At 48.8% G+C, this 20,014-nt stretch overlaps 1 protein-coding gene across 2 annotated transcripts in view; it reads right to left on the reverse strand.

The window, feature by feature from the left end:
* Nucleotides 1-528: 528 nt before the first annotated feature.
* CCDC40 (coiled-coil domain containing 40) overlaps nt 529-20,014 on the reverse strand; it is a 65,677-nt gene continuing 46,191 nt past the window's right edge. For both annotated transcript variants that reach the window (XM_060171855.1, XM_016192522.2), the window contains 10 exons: nt 13,850-14,093; nt 13,587-13,769; nt 11,942-12,187; nt 10,846-11,059; nt 9,536-9,705; nt 9,363-9,454; nt 6,154-6,274; nt 4,924-5,112; nt 2,846-3,004; nt 529-1,084 (listed from right to left, as the gene is read on the reverse strand). In XM_060171855.1, coding sequence (XP_060027838.1) covers nt 836-1,084; nt 2,846-3,004; nt 4,924-5,112; nt 6,154-6,274; nt 9,363-9,454; nt 9,536-9,705; nt 10,846-11,059; nt 11,942-12,187; nt 13,587-13,769; nt 13,850-14,093 — 1,867 coding nt within the window. In that variant the 3' untranslated portion in view covers nt 529-835. The remainder of the gene's footprint in view (nt 1,085-2,845; nt 3,005-4,923; nt 5,113-6,153; nt 6,275-9,362; nt 9,455-9,535; nt 9,706-10,845; nt 11,060-11,941; nt 12,188-13,586; nt 13,770-13,849; nt 14,094-20,014) is intronic.

Consider the following 20,014-nt stretch of genomic DNA (forward strand, 5'->3'; position numbering starts at 1 on the left):
TAAGCGCACGTGGCGCAAAGCACAACGACCGGCCTAAGGATCCCAGTTCGAGCCCTGGCTCCCCACCTACAGGGGAGTAGCTTCACAAGAGATGAAGCAGGTCTGCAGGTGTCTGTCTTTCCTCCTCTCCGTCTTCCCCTCCGCTCTCCATTTCTCTCTGTCCTATCTAAGAACGATGACATCAATAACAACAATAATAACTACAACAACAATAAAAAACAACAAGGGCAACAAAAGGGAAAATAAATAAATATAAGAGAAAAAAAAAAAAAGAAAGAGCTTCAAAAGTCACCACTGTGGGAACATTTCATGCCATTTTAAAGACCTCTTTGTGCAATGGGAAAAATGCTCACATGAAGGTGAAGGACTTTAACAAGGGAAATCTACAAGTCCAATATGACTTCCTAGAATGTGTGGACAGCACCAACCGGGAGGAGCTTGTCAGAAGATGGAATAGAGCATACCGCCTCTTCCTTGTGACTTTTGCCTTTCCAGAATGTTTTAGAATAAATGCTCTTTTCCCCCATATTCAGAAAATAAAATTTATTTTTCTTCTGGCTGCTGGTCAGATATTGTGTGTGGGGGGGGTGTCCGCCTTGTAAATCACAGAGAGGTGAAATGTTGACAGCTGAGGTAAGCAATGCGTGGTGATGGAGCACTCACTGGACACGAAGGAGAACAAGGCAGATGAAGAATGTTCGGTGTTTCTTCCCCAAGACCATCTCCAGCCAGTAGACTTGAATCTCAGGGAATTCGGTGAGGGGCAGGAGTGTGGGTGCAGAGGTGAGCAGTGGTGGTGGTGGGGAGGTGCCCTGCTCCCAGTGAGGTCTGGGCTCTAGGAGGGTGGGGGTGTCTCCAGTGTGCTGGCAATGGCCTGGCTGACCTTGAGCAGTGCCTCCTGGAACTGGGGGTACTCATTGTTCACATGGTCCAGGATGCTGGCAATGGTGGCCAGCCGGTTGTTCATGCGTTTGCGCTCGATCTGCAGTGAGTTCATGGAGCGGAACAGGTACACGTAGCGGCTGTCCTTCACTGCCTGCAGGTGCCTCAGGCGTGTCTGCAACATCACCAGTTCTGAGAGGTTCTGGCAGTGAGAGATCAGGTGGGCAGTGCATTGTTAAAGTGGACACCCACTGTCCCAACACACACAGTCCTACTTCTGCTGCTCACATTCTGTTCCCGGGAAAGTGCCACAGGTGTGACTTGGGAATCATCTGCAGAGTCCAGTGGCTCCCCCCCCCCACACACACACACACTCCACTTCCTACCATGGTACCTGTGTTAGCAGCCTCCCCAGGGACTGTGACCTTGGACTGGCCTCTTTGCCCATACTCCACATTGGAGCTAGAGGGGCTTGTGTCCAAAGTCAAGACTCTGTTCTTTCTCAAGACCTGCCTTGTCTGCTTCTGACAGAAGGACTGTAGGAGTGGTCCTGCCCCCAGGCCAGGCACAGTCCTGAGGGGACAGAGGAGGGAGTGTCTTTACTGGTGATTCCTTCTACACTCTAGAATGTGACTTACTGCCTTCTGCCTTTTTTTTTTTAAATTTATTTTCTCTTTTGTTGCCCTTGTTGTTTTATTGTTATAGTTATTATTGTTGTTGTTATTGATGTCGTCATTGTTAGATAGGACAAAGAGAAATGGAGAGAGGAGGGGAAGACAGGGGGAGAGAAAGACAGACACCTGCAGACCTGCTTCACTGACTGTGAAATGACTCCCCTGCAGGTGGGGAGCTGGGGGCTTGAACCGGAATCCTTAAGCTGGCCCTTGCGCTTTGTGCCATGGCCTTCTGCCTTTTTTTTTTAAACTTAAGTATGCATTTACTTATTAGTAAGGAAAGAGAGAAGAGGGAGAGAGACAGCTAGAGTATCACTCTGGCACATGTGATGCTGGGTATTCAACTCAGGACCTCAGGCTTGAGAGTTCAGTACTCTAACCACTGTGCCACCTCTCAGGCCACCCTTAAGCTTTGAATCAAAAAGCTGTTCTCTCTGTGAGCATTCTCAGCCCACTGCCCCCCCCCCCCACCAAAGTGGCATTTCCTGGTCTATCCTGTGTCCCCTCTTTATCTATCTTTATTTTTTGAGGGGACCACTCCTTCATGTGAAACATGTGCTCTATTATTGAGATCTATCCCATCAATTTTTTTTTTTTTAAATATGTATTAGGGGGATGGAGAGAATCGCAGCATCACTCTGGCACATGCGATACCTATAATTGACCTTGGGACCCCGTGTTTGAGAATCCAGCACAATATCCACCTCATCCCCTCCCTTCTTACTTTTTTTTTTCCTCCAGGGTGATCACTGGGGCTTGTTACCTGCACTATGCATCCATTGCTCCAGGAGGCCTTTTAAAAATTATTTATTTATTCCCTTTTGTTGCCTTTGTTGTTTTAAGGAGGCCATTTTTTATCTTTTTTTTTTTATTATTGGATAGGACAGAGAGAAATTGAAAGAGGAGGGGAAGGTAGTGAGGGGGAGAGAAAGATAGTGAAGCTTGTGAAGTGACCTCCCCCCTGCAGGTGGGGAACCAAGGGCTCAAACTGGGATCTTTGCATGGGTCCTTGCACTTTGTACTGTGCGCTTAACTTGGTACAATACCGCCCAGCCCCCTTCCCTTTTTTCTTCTCTCTCCTCCTGGGTGTGGTGGTGGGGACTGCTGTCTTTCCTTCCCTCTTCTGTATTCCCAGGGCCCAGACCGAGCCTGGCTACTGGGGCTGTGAGCAAAGTGCCCATGGTGCCATGATCAGCCCTGGGAGTAGCAGACCTCAGTCATAGTCCTGCTAAGCACAGGGAGGCTCCCCTGCGCTCCTGGGACCCCAGCTTCCCTGGGGATGCATCTACCTGTCGCTTGAGTGTGGCGAGCCTCTCCAGGTCCAAGTCCATCTCATCAGAGCTGGCCTGCATGTGGGACAGCTGCTCCTGCCTCTCCACCAGCTTGTCACTCATGGCTTTTTGTGCCACTTCCAGCTCCAAGATGGTCTGGGCACAGTCCTCGGTGGCCTGGAGAGATGGAGGTCCCTTTGTCCCTTCTAGGAGAGGGAAGCAGGGGGACTCTGGGGAGCCTTCTCTGGGCACAATCCTGGAGGCTTCTGGGAGGAGTGGTGTCCACTCTGAGCCACACCCTGCAGAGCTGAACCCCCCCGGGGGGCAGCTCACAGCACTGATAGCCTCCAGGGGTCCTGTCTGTAGGGGCTTGGGGACCAGGGATGTATGTTTACATCAGAGAGTGAGTGTTGAGGTGTGTGTGTGTGGGGGGGACTAAGGAAGCAGCATCATAAGACATAAAAGTCTAGAAGGGGCCAGCAAGACAGCTCACCTGGACAGTGCACCAGGTCTACCATGTTCCCAACTCAGGTTAGAGCCCGGCCTCCACTGAACTGAAGGAAGCTTCCATGCTGTGGTCTTTCCCTCTGTGTCCTTCCTTACTTTCTTATTTGTTCCTCTTCTCTCCTCCTCTTCCTCCCACTCCTTTTTCTTCCTTCCTTCCTTCCTTCCTTCCTTCCTTTCTTTCTTTCTTTCTTTCTTTCTTTCTTTTTTTGTCATCAGTGTTACTGCTGAGATTCAGTGCCTGCAGTGCATTCATCATTCCCAGCTTTTATTTAGAAGGGTGAGCAATTGAGTGAAAGAATGGGAGTTACCTTCCCCCTGCCACCCCCCAAGTGCTTCCGTATGGTGGGCAAGGGTCCCATCTGGGTCCTGACACATGGCAATGTGAATAATCTGCTGGGTGAGCCACAAGCATGTCTCTGTCTCTCTATTTCCCAGAGATCCCAGAGCAGTGAAACCCCAGTGACAAAAACAAAGGGAGGAGGAGGTGGCGAAGGAGAAGAAGGAGAAACAAGAAAAGATAATTCTAGAAGCATTTTGGATACTATTGGTGTCTTCAAGTGGCATGAAGGTTGCATGAGTGCCAGCTAGACCAGAGTCACATCTGCTGCTTCTTGTGAACTTCTACCTGGCCGGCTGGGAGGCTCAGGCCCAATCATCAGCCACTATCCTGCCCAAGACCACCCTCTGGGCAAGCCAGCACACTCCATGGCACCCTGTGCATGACTCCTCACACCTTACTTCTCTGCCTTGCAATACAGTAGTTCAGATACCCACAATCCCCTGGGAATGAGGAGCAGGCACCTCAGGACAGCCCTGGCTGGTGACACCTGCCAGTGAGGCTTGTGACACATGACAACTGCATGCAGGAGGGTTGGTGGACACTGACCTGTGAAGACAGTCTGGCAGGTACTCCTCCCTTACTCTCTTCTTCCCTCTTTCCTTCCTTTTTTTTTATTGTTCTCATTGCTGTCGTTGTTGTTGGATAGAACAGAGAGAAATCAAGAGAGGAGGGGAAAACAGAGAGGGAGAAAGACAGACATCTGCAGACCTGCTTCACTGCCTGAGAATTGATACCCCTGAAGGTGGGGAGCTGGGGCTCGTACCAGGATCCTTATGCTGGTCCATGAGTTTTGCGACATGTGCACCTAACCCACTGCACTACCGCCCAACCCCCTTCCTTCCTTCCTTTCTCTTTTCTAGATTTTATTAATTTATTGGGCAGAAACTGAGAAATTGAGAAGGAAATGAGAGATAGAGATACCTGCAGCCCTGCTTCACAGCTATGAAACTTCCCCCTGCAGGTGGGTACCAGGGGCTGGGGTACCATTGGGTGGGGTTCTTGCACATTATGGCATGTGCACTAAAAACCGTAGCGCCCCTCCCTCTTTCATCACCACCAAGACTTCACTGCTCTGAGTCAACATTATTTTTTTCATATAGAAAGCAAGAGACAGCTGGGGAGACTGAAAGAGACCATAGTTTCCCCCAGGATGGTGGGGACTGGGCTTGAACCTAGGCAAAGTAGCCACTCTCTGTGTGAGGTATCTTGCCAGCCCTGGGAGCCTTATCTGTCTGTCTGGCCTGTCTACCTTCTGGACATCCCTGATCTTCCGGCGGAGCTCAATCTGCTTGTGGTGGAAGTCTGTCCTGGTGAGCAGCTTCCCGTCCGTCTTGCTCTGTGCCTCGGCCCGGCGGGCGATGGTGTCTCTGCGGGCGACGGCCAGCTCCATGTCATGGATCATCTTCTCCTGCTGCTTGAGCAGCTGCCCATGCCTGACCTGGGGGCCAGGCAGCAGGATGTGACCCAACGCAGGCTGTGACAGCCACGGCTCATAACCAGCATTTAAAGGGTGTTTGCGATTCAAAGAATATTCATTTATTCGGTAGAGACTGAGAAATCAAGAGGGATGGGGTAGATAGACAGGGAGAGAGATACTTGCAGCCCTGCTCCACAATTTGGGAAGTTTTCCCCTTGCAGGTGGGAGCTTGAACCTGGGCCCTTGTGCATGGTAGCTTGTGCACCAACACCTGGCCCTCAAATAGCATTTAAAATACACTGACTGCAGCCCAGGAGGTGGCACAGTGGATAACCCAGTGGACTCTTGGGCATGAGGTCCTGAGTTTAATCTCCAACATCGCATGTGCCATGGTGAAGCTCTGCTTCTCTCTCTCTTCCTCTCTCATAAATAAGTAAATAAATCTTTGTGTATTTTTTTTTTTTTTTTACCAGAGCACTGTTCAACTCCGGTTTCTGGTGGCACAGGGGACTGAACTTGGGACTTTGGAGCCTCAGGTGTAAAAGTCTCTTTGCATAACCATTATGCTATCTACCCCTACCCAATAAGTAAATAAATCTTTTAAAAGTATGTTGAGTGGGGGCTGGGGAGACAACATAATGGTTATACAAAAAGATATTCATGCCTGAGGCACCAAAGGTCCCAGGTTCAATTCCCAGCACCACCATAAACCAAAGCTGAGCAGTGCTCTGATTTAAAAAAAAAAAAAAAAAAGTGGCTCAGGAGGTGGCACAGTAGCTAGAGCACTGGAGTCTGAAACATGTGGTCCTGAATTTGATCCCTGGCATCACATGTGCCAGAGTGATGTTTTGGTTCTCTTCCTCTCTCTCTTGTGTTAATGAATACATTATTTTTTTCCCTTTTTAATGTGTTGATTGCAAAGGGCTTGGTTTACAGAATACTCAGTGTACAGTTGTGCTGACTATGTGCCTACAATAATATCAAAATCAGGACAGACTTGGACTTGAGGGTCAGGCAAGGAACAGCTCGTGTGGCCAGTGGCCATGTCCTGCATTTAGGCACCTTCATACGGTGGATCTCGGCCTTCATGGCCCGGATCTCCGTCTGTCCTGTCAGAGAATCCACAGAGGCTCGCATCTCCTTTGCCAGCTGGATCTTCTTCTCCCACAGCATGATCTGGTGTCTATTGCAGAAGGAGAAACAGTGTAAGTGCTAAATTGGACACCTTGGGCCTAGAGATGGCTCACTTGGAAGCTTGCTGCTTTGCCATGTACTCCATCTAGCCCTGGCCCCCACTGCACTGCATCAAGATTTGGGGCTGTGGGTACTTTTCCTCTCTCTGCCTTGCTCTTTTTGTCTGAGAAAGCAAAACAAAATGAAAGAAGAAGAAAGGAAGGAAGGGAGGGAGGGAGGGAGGAAGGAAGGAAGGAAAAAAAGAAGGAAGGAAGGAAGGAAGGAAAGGGGAGTCAGGCAGTAGCACAGCAGGTTAAGCGCACGTGGTGAGAAGCAGAAGGGCCAGCATAAGGATCCCGGTTTGAGCCCTGGCTCCCCATCTGTAGGGGAGTCGATTCACAGGCAGTGAAGAAGGTCTGCAGGTGTCTGTTTTCTCTCTCCCCCTCTGTTTTCCCCTCCTTTCTCGATTTCTCTCTGTCTTATCCAACAATAATGACATCAACAACAATATTAAAAAACAACAAGGCCCCTGGACTGAGTGTTTGAACTTGGCTGAGCCTGACTTACACATTGGAACAGTGTAATGTCAAACGACTGGCTGTAGAGGAAAAGAAGATAAACATCACATCTCAGCTCCCACCAGGAAAGTGCCACTGGCCACACACTCACTTCTTTATCCTTTGAGCGGCAACAGCAGCATCAAGAGGGGCAGCATGGACCCTGAATTTGAAAAGTTGGAACCACGATTCATCACAGAAAGGTTTTGCCAACCCTTGAAACAGGCAAACCTCTGGCATAGACAGCAGAACACTAACACAAAAAAACCTACCAGTCTAAACAGACCAGCGGTTTAGAAGCTAGTAAAAGCTAATCAGACACCCCTGCTGTGCTCTGTCTGTGTGCTGCCACACTCACAGGCTGAAATCCTGTTACAATGTTATAATGAAATCCTATTACAATGTTATCAATGTTACCACATGAGGAAGGGGAGACAACTGGGCCATAAAGGTGGGGCCCTCATGAATGGAGTTAGTGCCCTGAAACTAGCTCCCAGGACTCCCCCCTCACTCCCTGTGGTATAAGGGAACAGTGAAGAGTCTGCAGCCTGGGCCCCCACCTCAAACTCCTAACCTCTTGAAGCATGAGTCCCTTCTGCACCCCTCCTCACATTCTGTGGTCACAGTTCAGTTACAACCATTGGGACAGATGACAACACCCCGCAGTTTATCTGTTTAAGTCTGGGTGTGGATGCTGTCAAATCAGCAGGAACTCAGAAGGTTGGGGGGCACAGGACACCCCTGAACTGGAGATGAGGACACAGACCCATGGGGGAAGGGCCACAGAAATGCCATGCCACTTCCAAGGGGAACACAGAGGAGAAGCCCACCTTTGTTTAGACAATCAAGGTGGCTTTATAGCCCACAGGGGAGAATTGAGTTAGATGAGATTTTGCCCTTTCTGCAGTATGTAGGGAAATCGTGAGGATATGGTTGAGCATGGTGTGGGACCTCCTATTTAAAAGTGGGAGCCTGGGTGGCACGGCCTTTCTGTCAGTCTCTCTCTACTGGAGATCAAGCATGGAAGAAAATGACCACCACGGAAAAGTTCCCTCTATCAGCCTCCCTGCCTCACAATAGCCCACTCCCTTATTATCTACATAATCATTGTTTTACCTGAAAGTTCCCTCCCTACTTCGCCACCCATTCCATTCCTTTGATCATATCTGATCTATCTTCTGTCTGCCCTCAGGACCCCCCCCCCCCCCCCCCCGGCTGCTGGTTACTGATAACGTTGCTTTCTCCTTCCTTTAACCGATTAAACCTCTTGCTCAACAATTACTGGAAAAGTCCTGACCCTTTTATTTATTGGATAGAGACAACCAGAAATTGAGAGGAAGGGGAAGATAGAGAGGAAGAGAGACAGAGAGACACTTGCAGTATTGCTTCACCACTTGTGAAGCTTCCCCTCTGCAGGTTGGGACTGTGGGCTTGAAACTGGGTCCTTGTGCATTATAATATGTGCACTTAACCAAGTGCGCCACCACTGGGCCCCTGAATCATTCTTATAGTTTTTCAAATTATTTATTTATTTGGATAGAGACAGAGAGAAATTGAGAGGGGAAGGGGAGGAGAGAGAAAGAGACAGAGAGACACCTGCAGCGTTATTTCACTACCTGTGAAGCTTTCACTCTGAAGGTGAGGACCAGGGGCTTGAGCCCTGGTCTTTGCACTCTATAATGTGTGCATTTAACCAGGTGCTCTACTGTCTGGCCCCATGGATTGTTCTTTTTTTTTTTTTTTAACCAGAGCACTGTTCAGTTCTGGTTTATGGTAGTGTGGGGGATTGAACCTGGGACTTTGGCGCCTCAGGCATGAGAGTCTGTTTGCATAACCATTATGCTATCTACCCTCTGCCGCCGGATTGTCCTTATAAGCAAGCACTATAAAACCATACAACAGGGAGTCAGGCGGTAGGGCAGCGGGTTAAGCGCACGTGGCATAAAGCGCAAGGACTGGCATAAGGCATAAGGGTCCTGGTTCAAGCCCCTGGCTCCCCACCTGCAGGGGAGTCGCTTCACAGACGGTGAAGCAGGTCTGCAGGTGTCTATCTTTCTCTCCCCCTCTTTGTCATCCCCTCCTCTCTCCATTTCTCTCTGTCCTATCCAACAACGACATCAACAACAATAACAATAATAATAATAAAACCAAGGGCAACAAAAGGGAAAAAAAGTTAAAAAAAACAAAACATAGAGCAGGTCTGGTGGTGGTGCACCTGGTTGAATGCACATGTTATAATGCACAATGACCCAGATTCAAGCCCTCGGTCCCCACATGCAGGGGGAAAGCTTTGTGAGTGGTGAAGCAGGTCTGCAGGTATCTCTCCCTCTGTATCATCCCCTTCCTTCTCAATTTCTAGCTGTCTCTATCCAATAAATAAATAAATGAATAAAGATAATACAAAAAATAACAGAGAAATTGCCAAGCTTATCCTAAAGCAAGAAGTAGCTAGCTTGCAGAGGGGGGCTGCTTGGGGGTGGGGGTCCCCCAGGGTCTTAGGTAGAGGGTGGCATGGGCACCCCCAGCTGGGCTGAGACTCACTCTGCCTCCACCAGACTGTTCAGGATGGCTTCCTTCTCCTCATTGAGTTGGTCCAGCTTCTCCTGCATCTCGATGCTCTCCTTCTCAGAGGCCTACAAGAAGGCCAGGGTGGTGGTCGTGGAGGTTGTTCAGCGGGGCCTGTCAGTCATGGGGCCAGGGACTGGACTCCCTACCTTGAGTGAGCGCACGAATTCGTTCTCTGTCACCACATTGCCCTGCTGCAGTGTCTCAGAGCTACTGCGCTTCTGGCTCAGCAGCACATTGAGTTTCTTGAGGTCATTGTCCAGGTCCTTCTTGTGCCGCTCGATGTCCTTCTGCTCCTTTCGCTCCTGGCTGATCTTATCTGTGGGGACAGTGGTGTAGGGACAAGTCCCCGGGGAGGGGAGTTCTCCAGGCTGCCCCTCCCCATATGCTTTTGCCTCCCCCCTCCAAATCTCATCCCTGCTGGAGCAGAGGACAGGGAGGGAGTGCTCCTGGAGGTTCCCCCATGTCAGGACACGCAGTCAGTATGAGTGGTTACCTTTTTCACCACAGACCAAGCTGTGGGTAGGTGGGGGTGTGTGGATGGTCACTCCCTGATCTCCAGCAGGGAGCGTGGGGTGCCCCATGGTGGGTCAAAAGGGCAAAGGCAGGGGTTGTGGCCCCAGGCCAGAAGAGGGGCAGCTATGGAGGAAGCTTATGCTAAGTCCAGCCTAATAAGGGACTCAAGGATCCCCCGGACCAGAGGCTGCCAAGCCTTTAGAGTGGTTGGGACTGCCATGGGACTTCCCTGCCTGCTCCCCAAACCCCCCATCTCTCCAAGCGTTGCCTTTAGGTCTCACACTACATACCAGCCCTGCGCCTGCTTCATGAGCTAATCCCAGGGCTTTCCTGGAGCTGGGCTCACCCTGTGCTCCCTCCTCTTGGTGATGCCCCCTCCAGTAGGCGGTGCTCCCCTGGGTGATCCTCCCTGCAGGTAGTGTTCACTCTCTATGATAATGCTCTCTCTCCACACCAGATTGTCCTCCCTGGGGTGACTCTTCCTCTAGATGGTGCTTCTTCCACTAGGTTATGCTTTCCTGGATAGTCATTCCCCTGGTGATGTTCCCTCCTCCTGGTGATGTTCCCACCCAAATTATCCCTCCCAGGCAGTCCTCCTTTCCAGTCTCCAAGTGATCCTCCATCTCCTTGGAGTTCCTCCTTCAAGTGATGCTCCCTCTGGAAGTGCTCCCTCCCTCAAGTGATGCTCCTCCCCTGCTGATGCTCCTTCCTCCTGGTGTGCCCTCTGCCCACGATTCTCCCTCCCTCCCAGGGGGGGCAGTGTGCTGGGTGGCTGAGCCACGGCTGGGTAGGTGACAGAGGGCTCTCTTTCTTTTTTGTTTTTTATTAGAGCTCTGATAGCTCTGGCTTATGGTAGTATAGGGATTGAACCTGGGGCCTCAGAGCCTCAGGCATGAGAGTCTATTTGCATAACCATTATGCTTTCTACCCCTCCTGGGCTCACTCTCTATGCGCAGCTTCTTCTGTTCTAGTATGTGCAGCTCCTTCTGGAACATGTCCAGCGCAGCCAGCTGCTCCTCCCGTGCCTGCGTGGCAGCCACCATTTCCTGCTGCAGCCGTAGCCAGGTCACCTGTGCCTGTGTCAGCCTGGCATTGTGCTCCTCAATCAGCTTGCTCAGCCTCTTGATCTCCAGTTCCAGGGGCCCCAGCTCTTCCCCCTGGAGGAAACACCAAGTCAGTGGGCATCTGGGCTGCCTCCCACGTGGAAGCAGCTGGGTTCAGAGGGGATGGGCCTGCCATGAGGGCTCTCATCCCCTGTTGCTGCTGAGACTCAGAGGGAGGGAGAGACAGAGAGAAAGATACCACAGCACTGTTGCACTCCTTGTGAAGCTTCATCCAAGCAGGTGCTCCCATGTGGCGGCTGGAACCTCACACCTGGGTCCTCATACACAGTTAACATATGCATTCTACTGTGTGAGCCCTCTGGAGGCTCTGAAAGTTGTCTTTTAGGGTGGGGGAATGGCATAAGAATAGACTCCTATTTTTGATTTTTTTTTTTGAAGTCCCAGGTTCAATCCCCAGCACCACCATAAGCCAGAGTTGAGTACAGCTCTACTTTAAATAAATGAACAATAATATAAAGTAAGTTGTCTTTTAACAAAGAACTCACAGGTCAGGGGCTTTCTCCCTTACAACCCCTCAAACTGTGATTTGAGCACCCAGAGCAGTGCATGTGTTACTATGCATTATTAAGACCTGGGGTCCAAGCCCCAGGCCACCACATGGAAGCACCTGCTGGAGTGCAGTGGGAAGCTTCATGCATGATGTAGCTGTACTGCAGTGTCTCTACTTGTCTCTCACTCTCTGTATGCCTGTGTGTTTTGCCATCTGTGCAGAGGAAAGGAAGAAATGGTCCCCGGGAACAGTGGAGTCATGCAAACACTGAGCCCCAGCGACAACCCTGATGGCAAAACAAATAACAATAATGACAATAGTAATAATGAAAAAGATGATGATGAAGCGGCTGGGGAATGTGAACAAGACCTCAAGTACATCCCAGAAGAGTACCTACTCCCGCCCTGTGTGCCTTCCCCACTCACCCCCAGCTCTGACACCATCTGCTCCAGTTGTTTGTTAAAGAAGTTGATGAGGCCCTGCTTGCGCTCAATCAGGATGGTGCGGCGTGAGATCTCGCTCTGGCTATTGCTGATGAGTTCGGTGGCCTTCTTCACTTCCTGGTCCAGCTCCACCAGTGTCTTTTGGTGTAGCTCCTGCCGGTAGTGTGTGTTGGTGATGTCTAGCGTGGCCTGAGCAATGTCCCCATCGATTTTGGAAAGGTGTGTCACCTGAATTAGCAGAAGGACAAGGAACTGAACAGTCTTGGTTTTGATTTGTGTTTCTGGGCACCTCTGAACAGGCTGACCAGGACTTGATGATTCTTTCATGATTAGAGGATTAGAGTGTGGGCGCTCTCTCTCTCTCTCTTGCTGGGCCTAAGAGGACAACACTTTGTCCCAGCAGCTCAGACACCCTGCAGCTTGGTGACAGGTATAGAGGTGGGGCATATCTGTGACAAGGAGCTAAGAGAGTGATTAGACAGGACTGTCCAGAACTGGGATGCAGAGAGGCAGTGTGGCCCACCATGGGGTCTAGGGTTCTGTAATATGTGCACTTAACCAGGTGTGCCACCACCTGACCCCTTTGGTCTAGGATTCTGAAGCCACTCTGGTGGGACTTTGGAACAGGGGTGGTGGGGACAGAGCCCCCAGTCACAACATGGGAGTATTGCAGGAGGGGAGCTTCAGAAGTGATGAAGCAGTGCTGTGATCTCTCTTCTCTCTTGGAGTCTCACCCCTCCAATTCTCTCTCTCACTCTGTCTCTCACCCTCTATCTAAAAAATTGAAAGCATCTGGGGACTGGACAGTGGTGCATCTGGTTAAATGCACATAGTATTACACACAAAGATACACCAAGCACCCTGGTTCAAGCTTCAGCTCCCCACCTGCAGGGGAATACTTCACGAGCAGTGAAGCAGGTCTACAGGTGTCTTTCTCCCTCTTTCTCTTCCCTCCTCTCTCAATTTCTCTCTGTCCTATTAAATGGGGAAAAAAAAAAAAAAAGGCTGACAGAGTGGTGGATCTGTATTGCCAGCACCAAGCCCCAGTGACCAGAGGTTAAAAAAAAAAAAAGTAGTACATTGGGACTAGTGGAATTATGCAGATGTGAGCCCCAATGATAACCCTAGTAGCATGAAAAATTTATACTTAATTTTCAGAAGGAAATACAACTTTTTATTTATTTATTTATTTTTTACCAGAGCACTGCTCAGCTCTGGCTTATGGTGGTACAGGGGACTGAACCTGGGCTTTTCGAGCCTCAGGCATGAGAGTCACTTTGCATAACCACTATGCTATCTACCCCTGCCTGGAAATACAACTTTTAAAGAAAGACTGTGTCTGGATGCTGGGAATATAACAATCTTACTCTCCTGCATGCCTCTCTGGTTTTCTCCAATGAGCAAGAATGCACGGTAGGTTTGATCCCCTGCACTGCATGAACCAGAGTGCTGCCTTTCTCTTTCTTTCTAGTCTTTCACATGAAGTTTGAAAAAAGAGTGAATGCATGGTTTTTACTAGAAAGAAGGCAGGCTGGTCCACACTGACCCCCACCGAGTGCTGTGTGCTCACACGGAGATGGACCCCTCCACCCCAGTGCCCTGCCCTGGCAGCCATCCCTAGGCTCACCAGGTTGGTTTTCTCCTTCTGCAGCTTCCGGATGAGCTGATGGAAGTACTTAGTCATCTTGTTAGAGGTCATGTGCTCCTGGAGCTTCTCCACCATGGCAGCTTCTATCTTGCGCCGCTGCTCCATCAAATTCTGGGTGCTCTGTTGGGCCAGCTGCAGCTCTCCCTGGGCAGCTGCCTGCTCCTGCAGTGCAGGGAGCAGGTGTTGGCAGGGAAGGGGCATCGGAAGCCAGGGGGCCCCCAGGGTGGGAGGCGAGGCCATACCGTTTGGACCTTGGCAATGGCGACCTCCAGGTCCTGCAAGGTGAGGCGATAAGTGTTGAACTCGCCTTGCAGGGCCTCCTGCTTGGACAGGCACTGTGCACCCATCTTCCGAAGCAGCCCAGCCTCTGCCTCTATGCGGCGCAGGGTGCGCACCAGCTTCTCATTCTTCTCCTCCTCCTTCACAATGGACTTCTTGTAGCCCTCCAGCTCCCCATCCACAGCCTTGCTCTGGTGCTGGTATTCGCTGTAGGGAGGGGAAGGAGCTGGGATATGAGCATCCTGGGCACAGGGACTGTCCCCGCCCCTTGGAGTACGGTATGTCCCACAGGGAGACATTAGCAAGGATGCTGACTCTGAACAGTGGCCAAGTACTTTTATTTTTTTATTGCCATCAGGGTTATTGCTGGGAGTTGGTGCTGGCACAATGAATTCACTATTCCCAACTGCCATTTTTTCCTTTAATTTTTTCTTTTCTAATTTTGTATTAGGGCAGAGAGAAATTAAAAGAGGAGAGGTTTGTCTTCCCCTCCTCTCTCCATTTCTCTCTGTCCTATGCAATGACAATGACACCAGTAACAATGATAATAATAACCACAACAATGGTAAAACAACCAGGGTAACAAAAAGGAAAAAATGGCCTCCAGGAGCAGTGGATTCGTGGTGCAGCCACCGAGCCCCAGCAATAACCCTGGAGGAAAAAAAAAAGGAAGAAAGAAAGAGGAGAGGGAGAAATAGATACTTGCAGACCTGCTTCACTGTTTGGGGGCTTGAATCCAGGTCCTTGAGCATGTGCATTTAACTGGATGCACCATCGCATGTCTCCCCAGTCCTTTTATTTAAGATGAAATTTTATTAATTTATTCATGAAAGAGAAGCAGGGTATCACTCTGGCACATGTGGTGGCAGGAATCAAATATATAGTCTCAAGCTGGAGAGTTCAATGCTTTACCCACTGTGCCACATCCTGGGCCACTTTTTTAAAAAAATATTTTTATTTACTTTTTAATATTTTATTTATTTATTGGATAGAGACAACCAGAAATCAAGATAGAAGGGGGAGATTTATCTATCTCTCTATCAAGAGGGAGAGAGACACCTGCAACACTGCTTCACCACTTGCAAAGCTTTCCCCCTTGCAGGTGGGGGCCAGGGGATCAAACCCGGGTCCTTGTGCACTGTAACATGGTCTCAACCAGGTGCACCACCACCTGGTCCCCCTCTTGGGCCACTTTTTATTCCTTTTGTATTCCAAGGCTCAGTGTCTGTGTGATGCCACTGTTAACACAGGCTTTTGTTTGTTTGTTTTGTTTTGGATAGAGAGTGAGAGACTGGGGCCCAGTGGTGGAGAACCTGGTTGAACACACATATCACAGTGCACAAAGAGCCAGGTTCAAGTCCCCAGTCCCCACCTGTGGGGGGGAAGCTTCATGAGTGCTACAGGTGTCTCTCTGTCTCTCCCTCTCTATCACTCCCTTCCCTCTTGATTTCTGGCTGTTTCTATCCAATAAAGAAATAAAGATAATGCCCATAAAAAGAAAGACACACACAGAGAGACAGAGAGGGTTAGGAGGAGGGCTGGGTAGTGGCATACCCAGTTAAGTACACAACATAGTACAAAGTGCAAGGACCCAGGTTCTAGCCCACACTCTCCACTCTCTCAATTTCTCTCTGTCCCATCAAATAAAATGGAAAAAATGGCTGTCAGGAGCAATGGATTCATAGTGCCAGCACCAAGCCCCAAAGATAACTCTGGAGGAAAAATTGAAAAAAAAAAAAAAAAAAAAGAGGGCTAGGAGGGGAGGAGAGACACCCACAGTGCTACTCCACTGCTGGTGAAACACTAACCACACACACACAGCAGGTGAGAACTGGGGGGGTTTGAACCCAGGTCCTTGTACATTGTAACATGTGCACTCAACCTAGCATAGCACCAACTAGCCTTGAGGCCAAATCTTTTTTTTTTTTTAATTATTGGATAGAGGCAGAGAGAAATTGAGAAGGGAGGAGGAAATAGAGAGGAAAAGAGATAGGGAAACACCTGCAGCTCTGCTTCACTGCTTGTGAAGCTTTCCCCTGTAGGTGGGGACCAGGGGCTTGAACCTGGGTCCTTGTGCACTGTAATGTGTGCACTTAACCACGTGTGCCAACACCTGGTCCCCAGAGGTCAAATCTTAATGACTATTTTTTTTGGGGGGAGGACTCAGCTCCAGCCACAGTCCCAGCCCGTTGATAATTACCCACTATCTTAACACAAGCATTACCACTTCCAGTCCAAGTCTAAAGCCCCTGGTATATGCTCATGAGAGAAGGGAGGAAGTAGGGAGCAAGAGCTGGTGTGTGTGTGTGTGTGTGTGTGTGTGCGTGCGATGCCACCTGCCAATTGATTCTTACAGTCCTGGTGATCACTCTGGACAGGAAGTGGTGCTCTGCCATCGTTTAGAAAGGACGCTGAGTTCAGAGCATTTGGGAGGAGAGCCCCAAGGTCACATAAATGGTGTGGCTGTAAGAAACAGCTGGAAGCTGTCACTTTAGATTCTTAAACTTACTGGCCTTGCAAATAATCACTATTAATGTCACATTAAGCATGCAGACAGGACCACTGAAATAGCTTACTTGGATTGTGTGCTGCTTTGTCAGGTATGTGAACCTGGCCCCCCACCTCACTGAAGGAAGAAGCTCTGGCACTGTGGTCTCTCTCTCATTTCCTCTCTCTCTACCTAAAACCAACCAAACAAAACCATAAAATGCCAATACTGGAAGGCAAAAGGCAGTTCTCCCAGGAGTGCATGTGCCTTGGTACACTTTTGGCCTGATTTTGAGCCCAGGTTCCATATGGGAAGTTTCTTGGCACCAGGGAAGCTCCAGTGCTGTGATGTCTTTCCTCTTCTCCTATCTCTTTCTCTCTGAAGTAGAAAGAATAAGTCTGAGAGCAGTGAAATCATGCATGAGAGAGAGAGAAGGAATCATATAGCTACTGTGGGACTGGGGAAGAGGTCAGCCAAGTAGGGTGCATACCTCACCATGCCTAAGGCTTCTTTCTCTGGCAACACATGGGATAACCAAGGACACTGCCAAGAGAACTCCATGGATGGTGGATAAATGCCTTGGTACATGCCTCTCCCTCCCTCCCTTTCTCTCTGTCTGTCTCTGTCTTTCAGCATATAGAATAAAAAATAAATAAAAACCAATCCAGGAAAATCATTCACACAGGCACAAGATTCACTCCCTGAAATATGCATTTAAAAAAAAGGTGATAGATAGAGACAGATACTGAGACAAAGGTATTTGAAATACTATAGGCCTGAAAGGTATCTCTCTCCTTTCTTTCTGCTATACTTTATTAAAAAAAATTTTTATATTTATTTATTGTCCCTTTTTGTTACCCTTGTTGTTTTTCATTGTTGTTGTAGTTATTGTTGTTGATGTCATCGTTGTTAGATAGGACAGAGAGAAATGGAGAGAGGAGGGGAAGACAGAGAGGGGGAGAGAAAGATAGACACCTGCAGACCTGCTTCACCATCTGTGAAGTGACTCCCCTACAGGTGGGGAGCCGGGGGCTCGAACCGGGATCCTTACACTGGTCCTTGTGCTTTATGCCATGTGCGCTTAACCCGCTGCACTACCTCCCGACTCCCTATACTTTATTTTTTAAATTTGTTTTTATGTAGCTGGGTAGTGCTGCACCTGGTTGAGCACACATGTTGCAATGTGCAAGGACACAGTTCCTTTTTTTATATTTATTTATTTATTCCCTTTTTGTTGCCCTTGTTTTATTGTTGTAGTTATTATTGTTGTTATTGATGTCGTTGTTGGGTAGGACAGAGAGAAATGAAGAGAGGAGGTTAAGACAGAGAGGAGAAGAGAAAAATAGACACCTGCAAACCTGCTTCACTGCCTGTGAAGCAACTCCTCTACAGGTAGGGACCCAGGGACTCGAACCAAGATCCTTATGCTTGTCCCTGGACTTTGTACCATGTGCACTTAACCTGCTGCGTGACCACCCGACTCCCTAAGGACCCAGTTTCAAGCCCCCAGTCCCCACTTGCAGAGGGATAGCTTTACAAGTGGTGAAGCTGGTCTGCAGGTATCTCTCTATCACACTCTCTCTTTCTCGCCTTTTCTCTCAATTTCTGGTTCTCTCCATCTAATAAAAAGATAATAAAAAATTAAAGATAAATTTATTTTTATATTCATTTATTTTTGTAAAACTTTATTGCTACCAGGGTTTACTGCTGTGGCTTGTTGCTTGCATGATTCCACCAGTTCTGGTGGCTATCTTTTCTCCTTTCTTCCTTTTTGTGCTCTCTCTCTTTCTCTTTTGACAGGACAGAGAGAAATTGAGAGGGGGCAGGGGAGACAGGGAGAAAGACAGACACACCTGTAGACCTGCTTTACCACTCATGAAGTATCCTCCCTGCAGGTGGGGAGCATGGGCTCAAACCCGGATCCTTGCACATGTGTGCTTAACCAGGTGTGCCACCACCTGGTACCCTTTCTTTCTTTCACTCCTTTCTTTCCTTCTTTCCTCCTTCCCTTCCTTCTTTTGAAATAGAAATTGAGAGGGAATGGGGAGAAAGAGAAGGAAAGAGAGAGAGCTGTAGCACTGCCCCACCACTCAGGAAACTCCCCCGCTGCAGGTCCCCACCCAGGTCCTCTAGTGTGGTGAAATGTGCATTCAACCCAGCACACCACCACCTGACCCCCACTGCTATACTTTAAACATGCTTCTTCCCACTTAGAGTAGCGCGTCTCTTGAATGACTCTATTCAGAATCTCAGCAAAGTCCTTTCTTCTTGGGCCAGGATAGGACAATGCCTTTCATATTCTTCTCACATCTATTCCCACTATTCCCAGACCTACAATTCTCTACTCTAAACAACCTATCACTACTTCTCTTTTAGAAACATGAGACGTGGTAGTGGTAGGGCACTGCTATATATGTGGCACAAGGGATTGAACCAGGTGCCTCATGCCTGCAAATCCTGTGCTCTACCACTGAGCATTTTCCTTGACACTGTCATAAAGACAAAAAAGCAGGAGAGAGAGACCTAGTGAGTGAGTGAGTGAGTAAGTGTGTTGGGGAGGAGGAGGCAGACACACACTGAAGCTTTCTTTAATGCAGCAGGATTCAGGCTCCAACCTGGGTCACACATGGCAAAGCAGTGCAGTATGCATCTTTGTGAGCTATTTTGCTGCCCCTGTTATAATTTCACTTAAAAAAACTTTATCTTATTTTACTGTGGACAGAGACTGAGACAAATTGAGAGGGAAGGGGGGAGACAGAGGGAAAGAGAGAGAGAGAGCACACTGGGGAGACAACATAATGATTCTGTTTGTTTGTTTTGTTTTTTACCAAAGGGATGAACCTGAAGCTCTGTTGCCTCAGGCGTGAAGGCTGACATAATGGTTCTGCAAAAGACTTTCATACCTGAGGCCCTAAGGTCTCAAGTTCAATTCCCAGCACCACCATAAGCCAGAAGTAAACAATACTCTGGTATTTTTCTCTTTACCTTTCTCTCTCTCTCTCTCTCAAATAAAATACATTAAATGGAGAGAGAGAGAAAGAGAGAGAGAGAGAGCTGCAGCATTGCTTCACCACTTATGAAGCTACCCCCCCCACCGCAGGTGGGGACAGAGGGCTTGAACCTGGGTCCTTGTGCACTGTAAAGTGTGCGCTCAACCACTACCTGGTCTCCTCCCCTATTACTATTTCTTAAGTGTTTTTATAAGCTTGTTTTTCACACATGTATAAGTTTATGATTATGTGTGCTATTTTTCTCTTCCTAAAAAACCACAGTGGCAGCTTCATAGCCCTGCCTCAGCCCTGATTCTATATCTGCTACACAACCGAGAAGCAGTCTCAGTGCAATAGACACCTCCTTAGTCCAGGTCCAGGAGTGGAGCAGTGTCAAGTCTCAGGATTTGCAACCATGATGTCCTAAATTTGATCCCTGACATACATGCTAGACTGATGTTCTGGCCTTTCTTACTCAAAATAAATGAAATAAATATTTTTTTAAAAGCACCAGATAAACTCCTGACAGGAGGAGAGGATCTCCTAAGGCTCACCAAATATAACTGTGAGTCTCTACTGCTACTGTCCCTGGAGGCTGGAGCAGCAGTGGGGAGGACCTGTGCTGATATCAGGGGCAGAGACCTAATTGA

The sequence above is a fragment of the Erinaceus europaeus genome, chromosome 14 (assembly GCF_950295315.1).
Source record: "Erinaceus europaeus chromosome 14, mEriEur2.1, whole genome shotgun sequence".
Lineage (NCBI taxonomy): Eukaryota > Metazoa > Chordata > Mammalia > Eulipotyphla > Erinaceidae > Erinaceus > Erinaceus europaeus.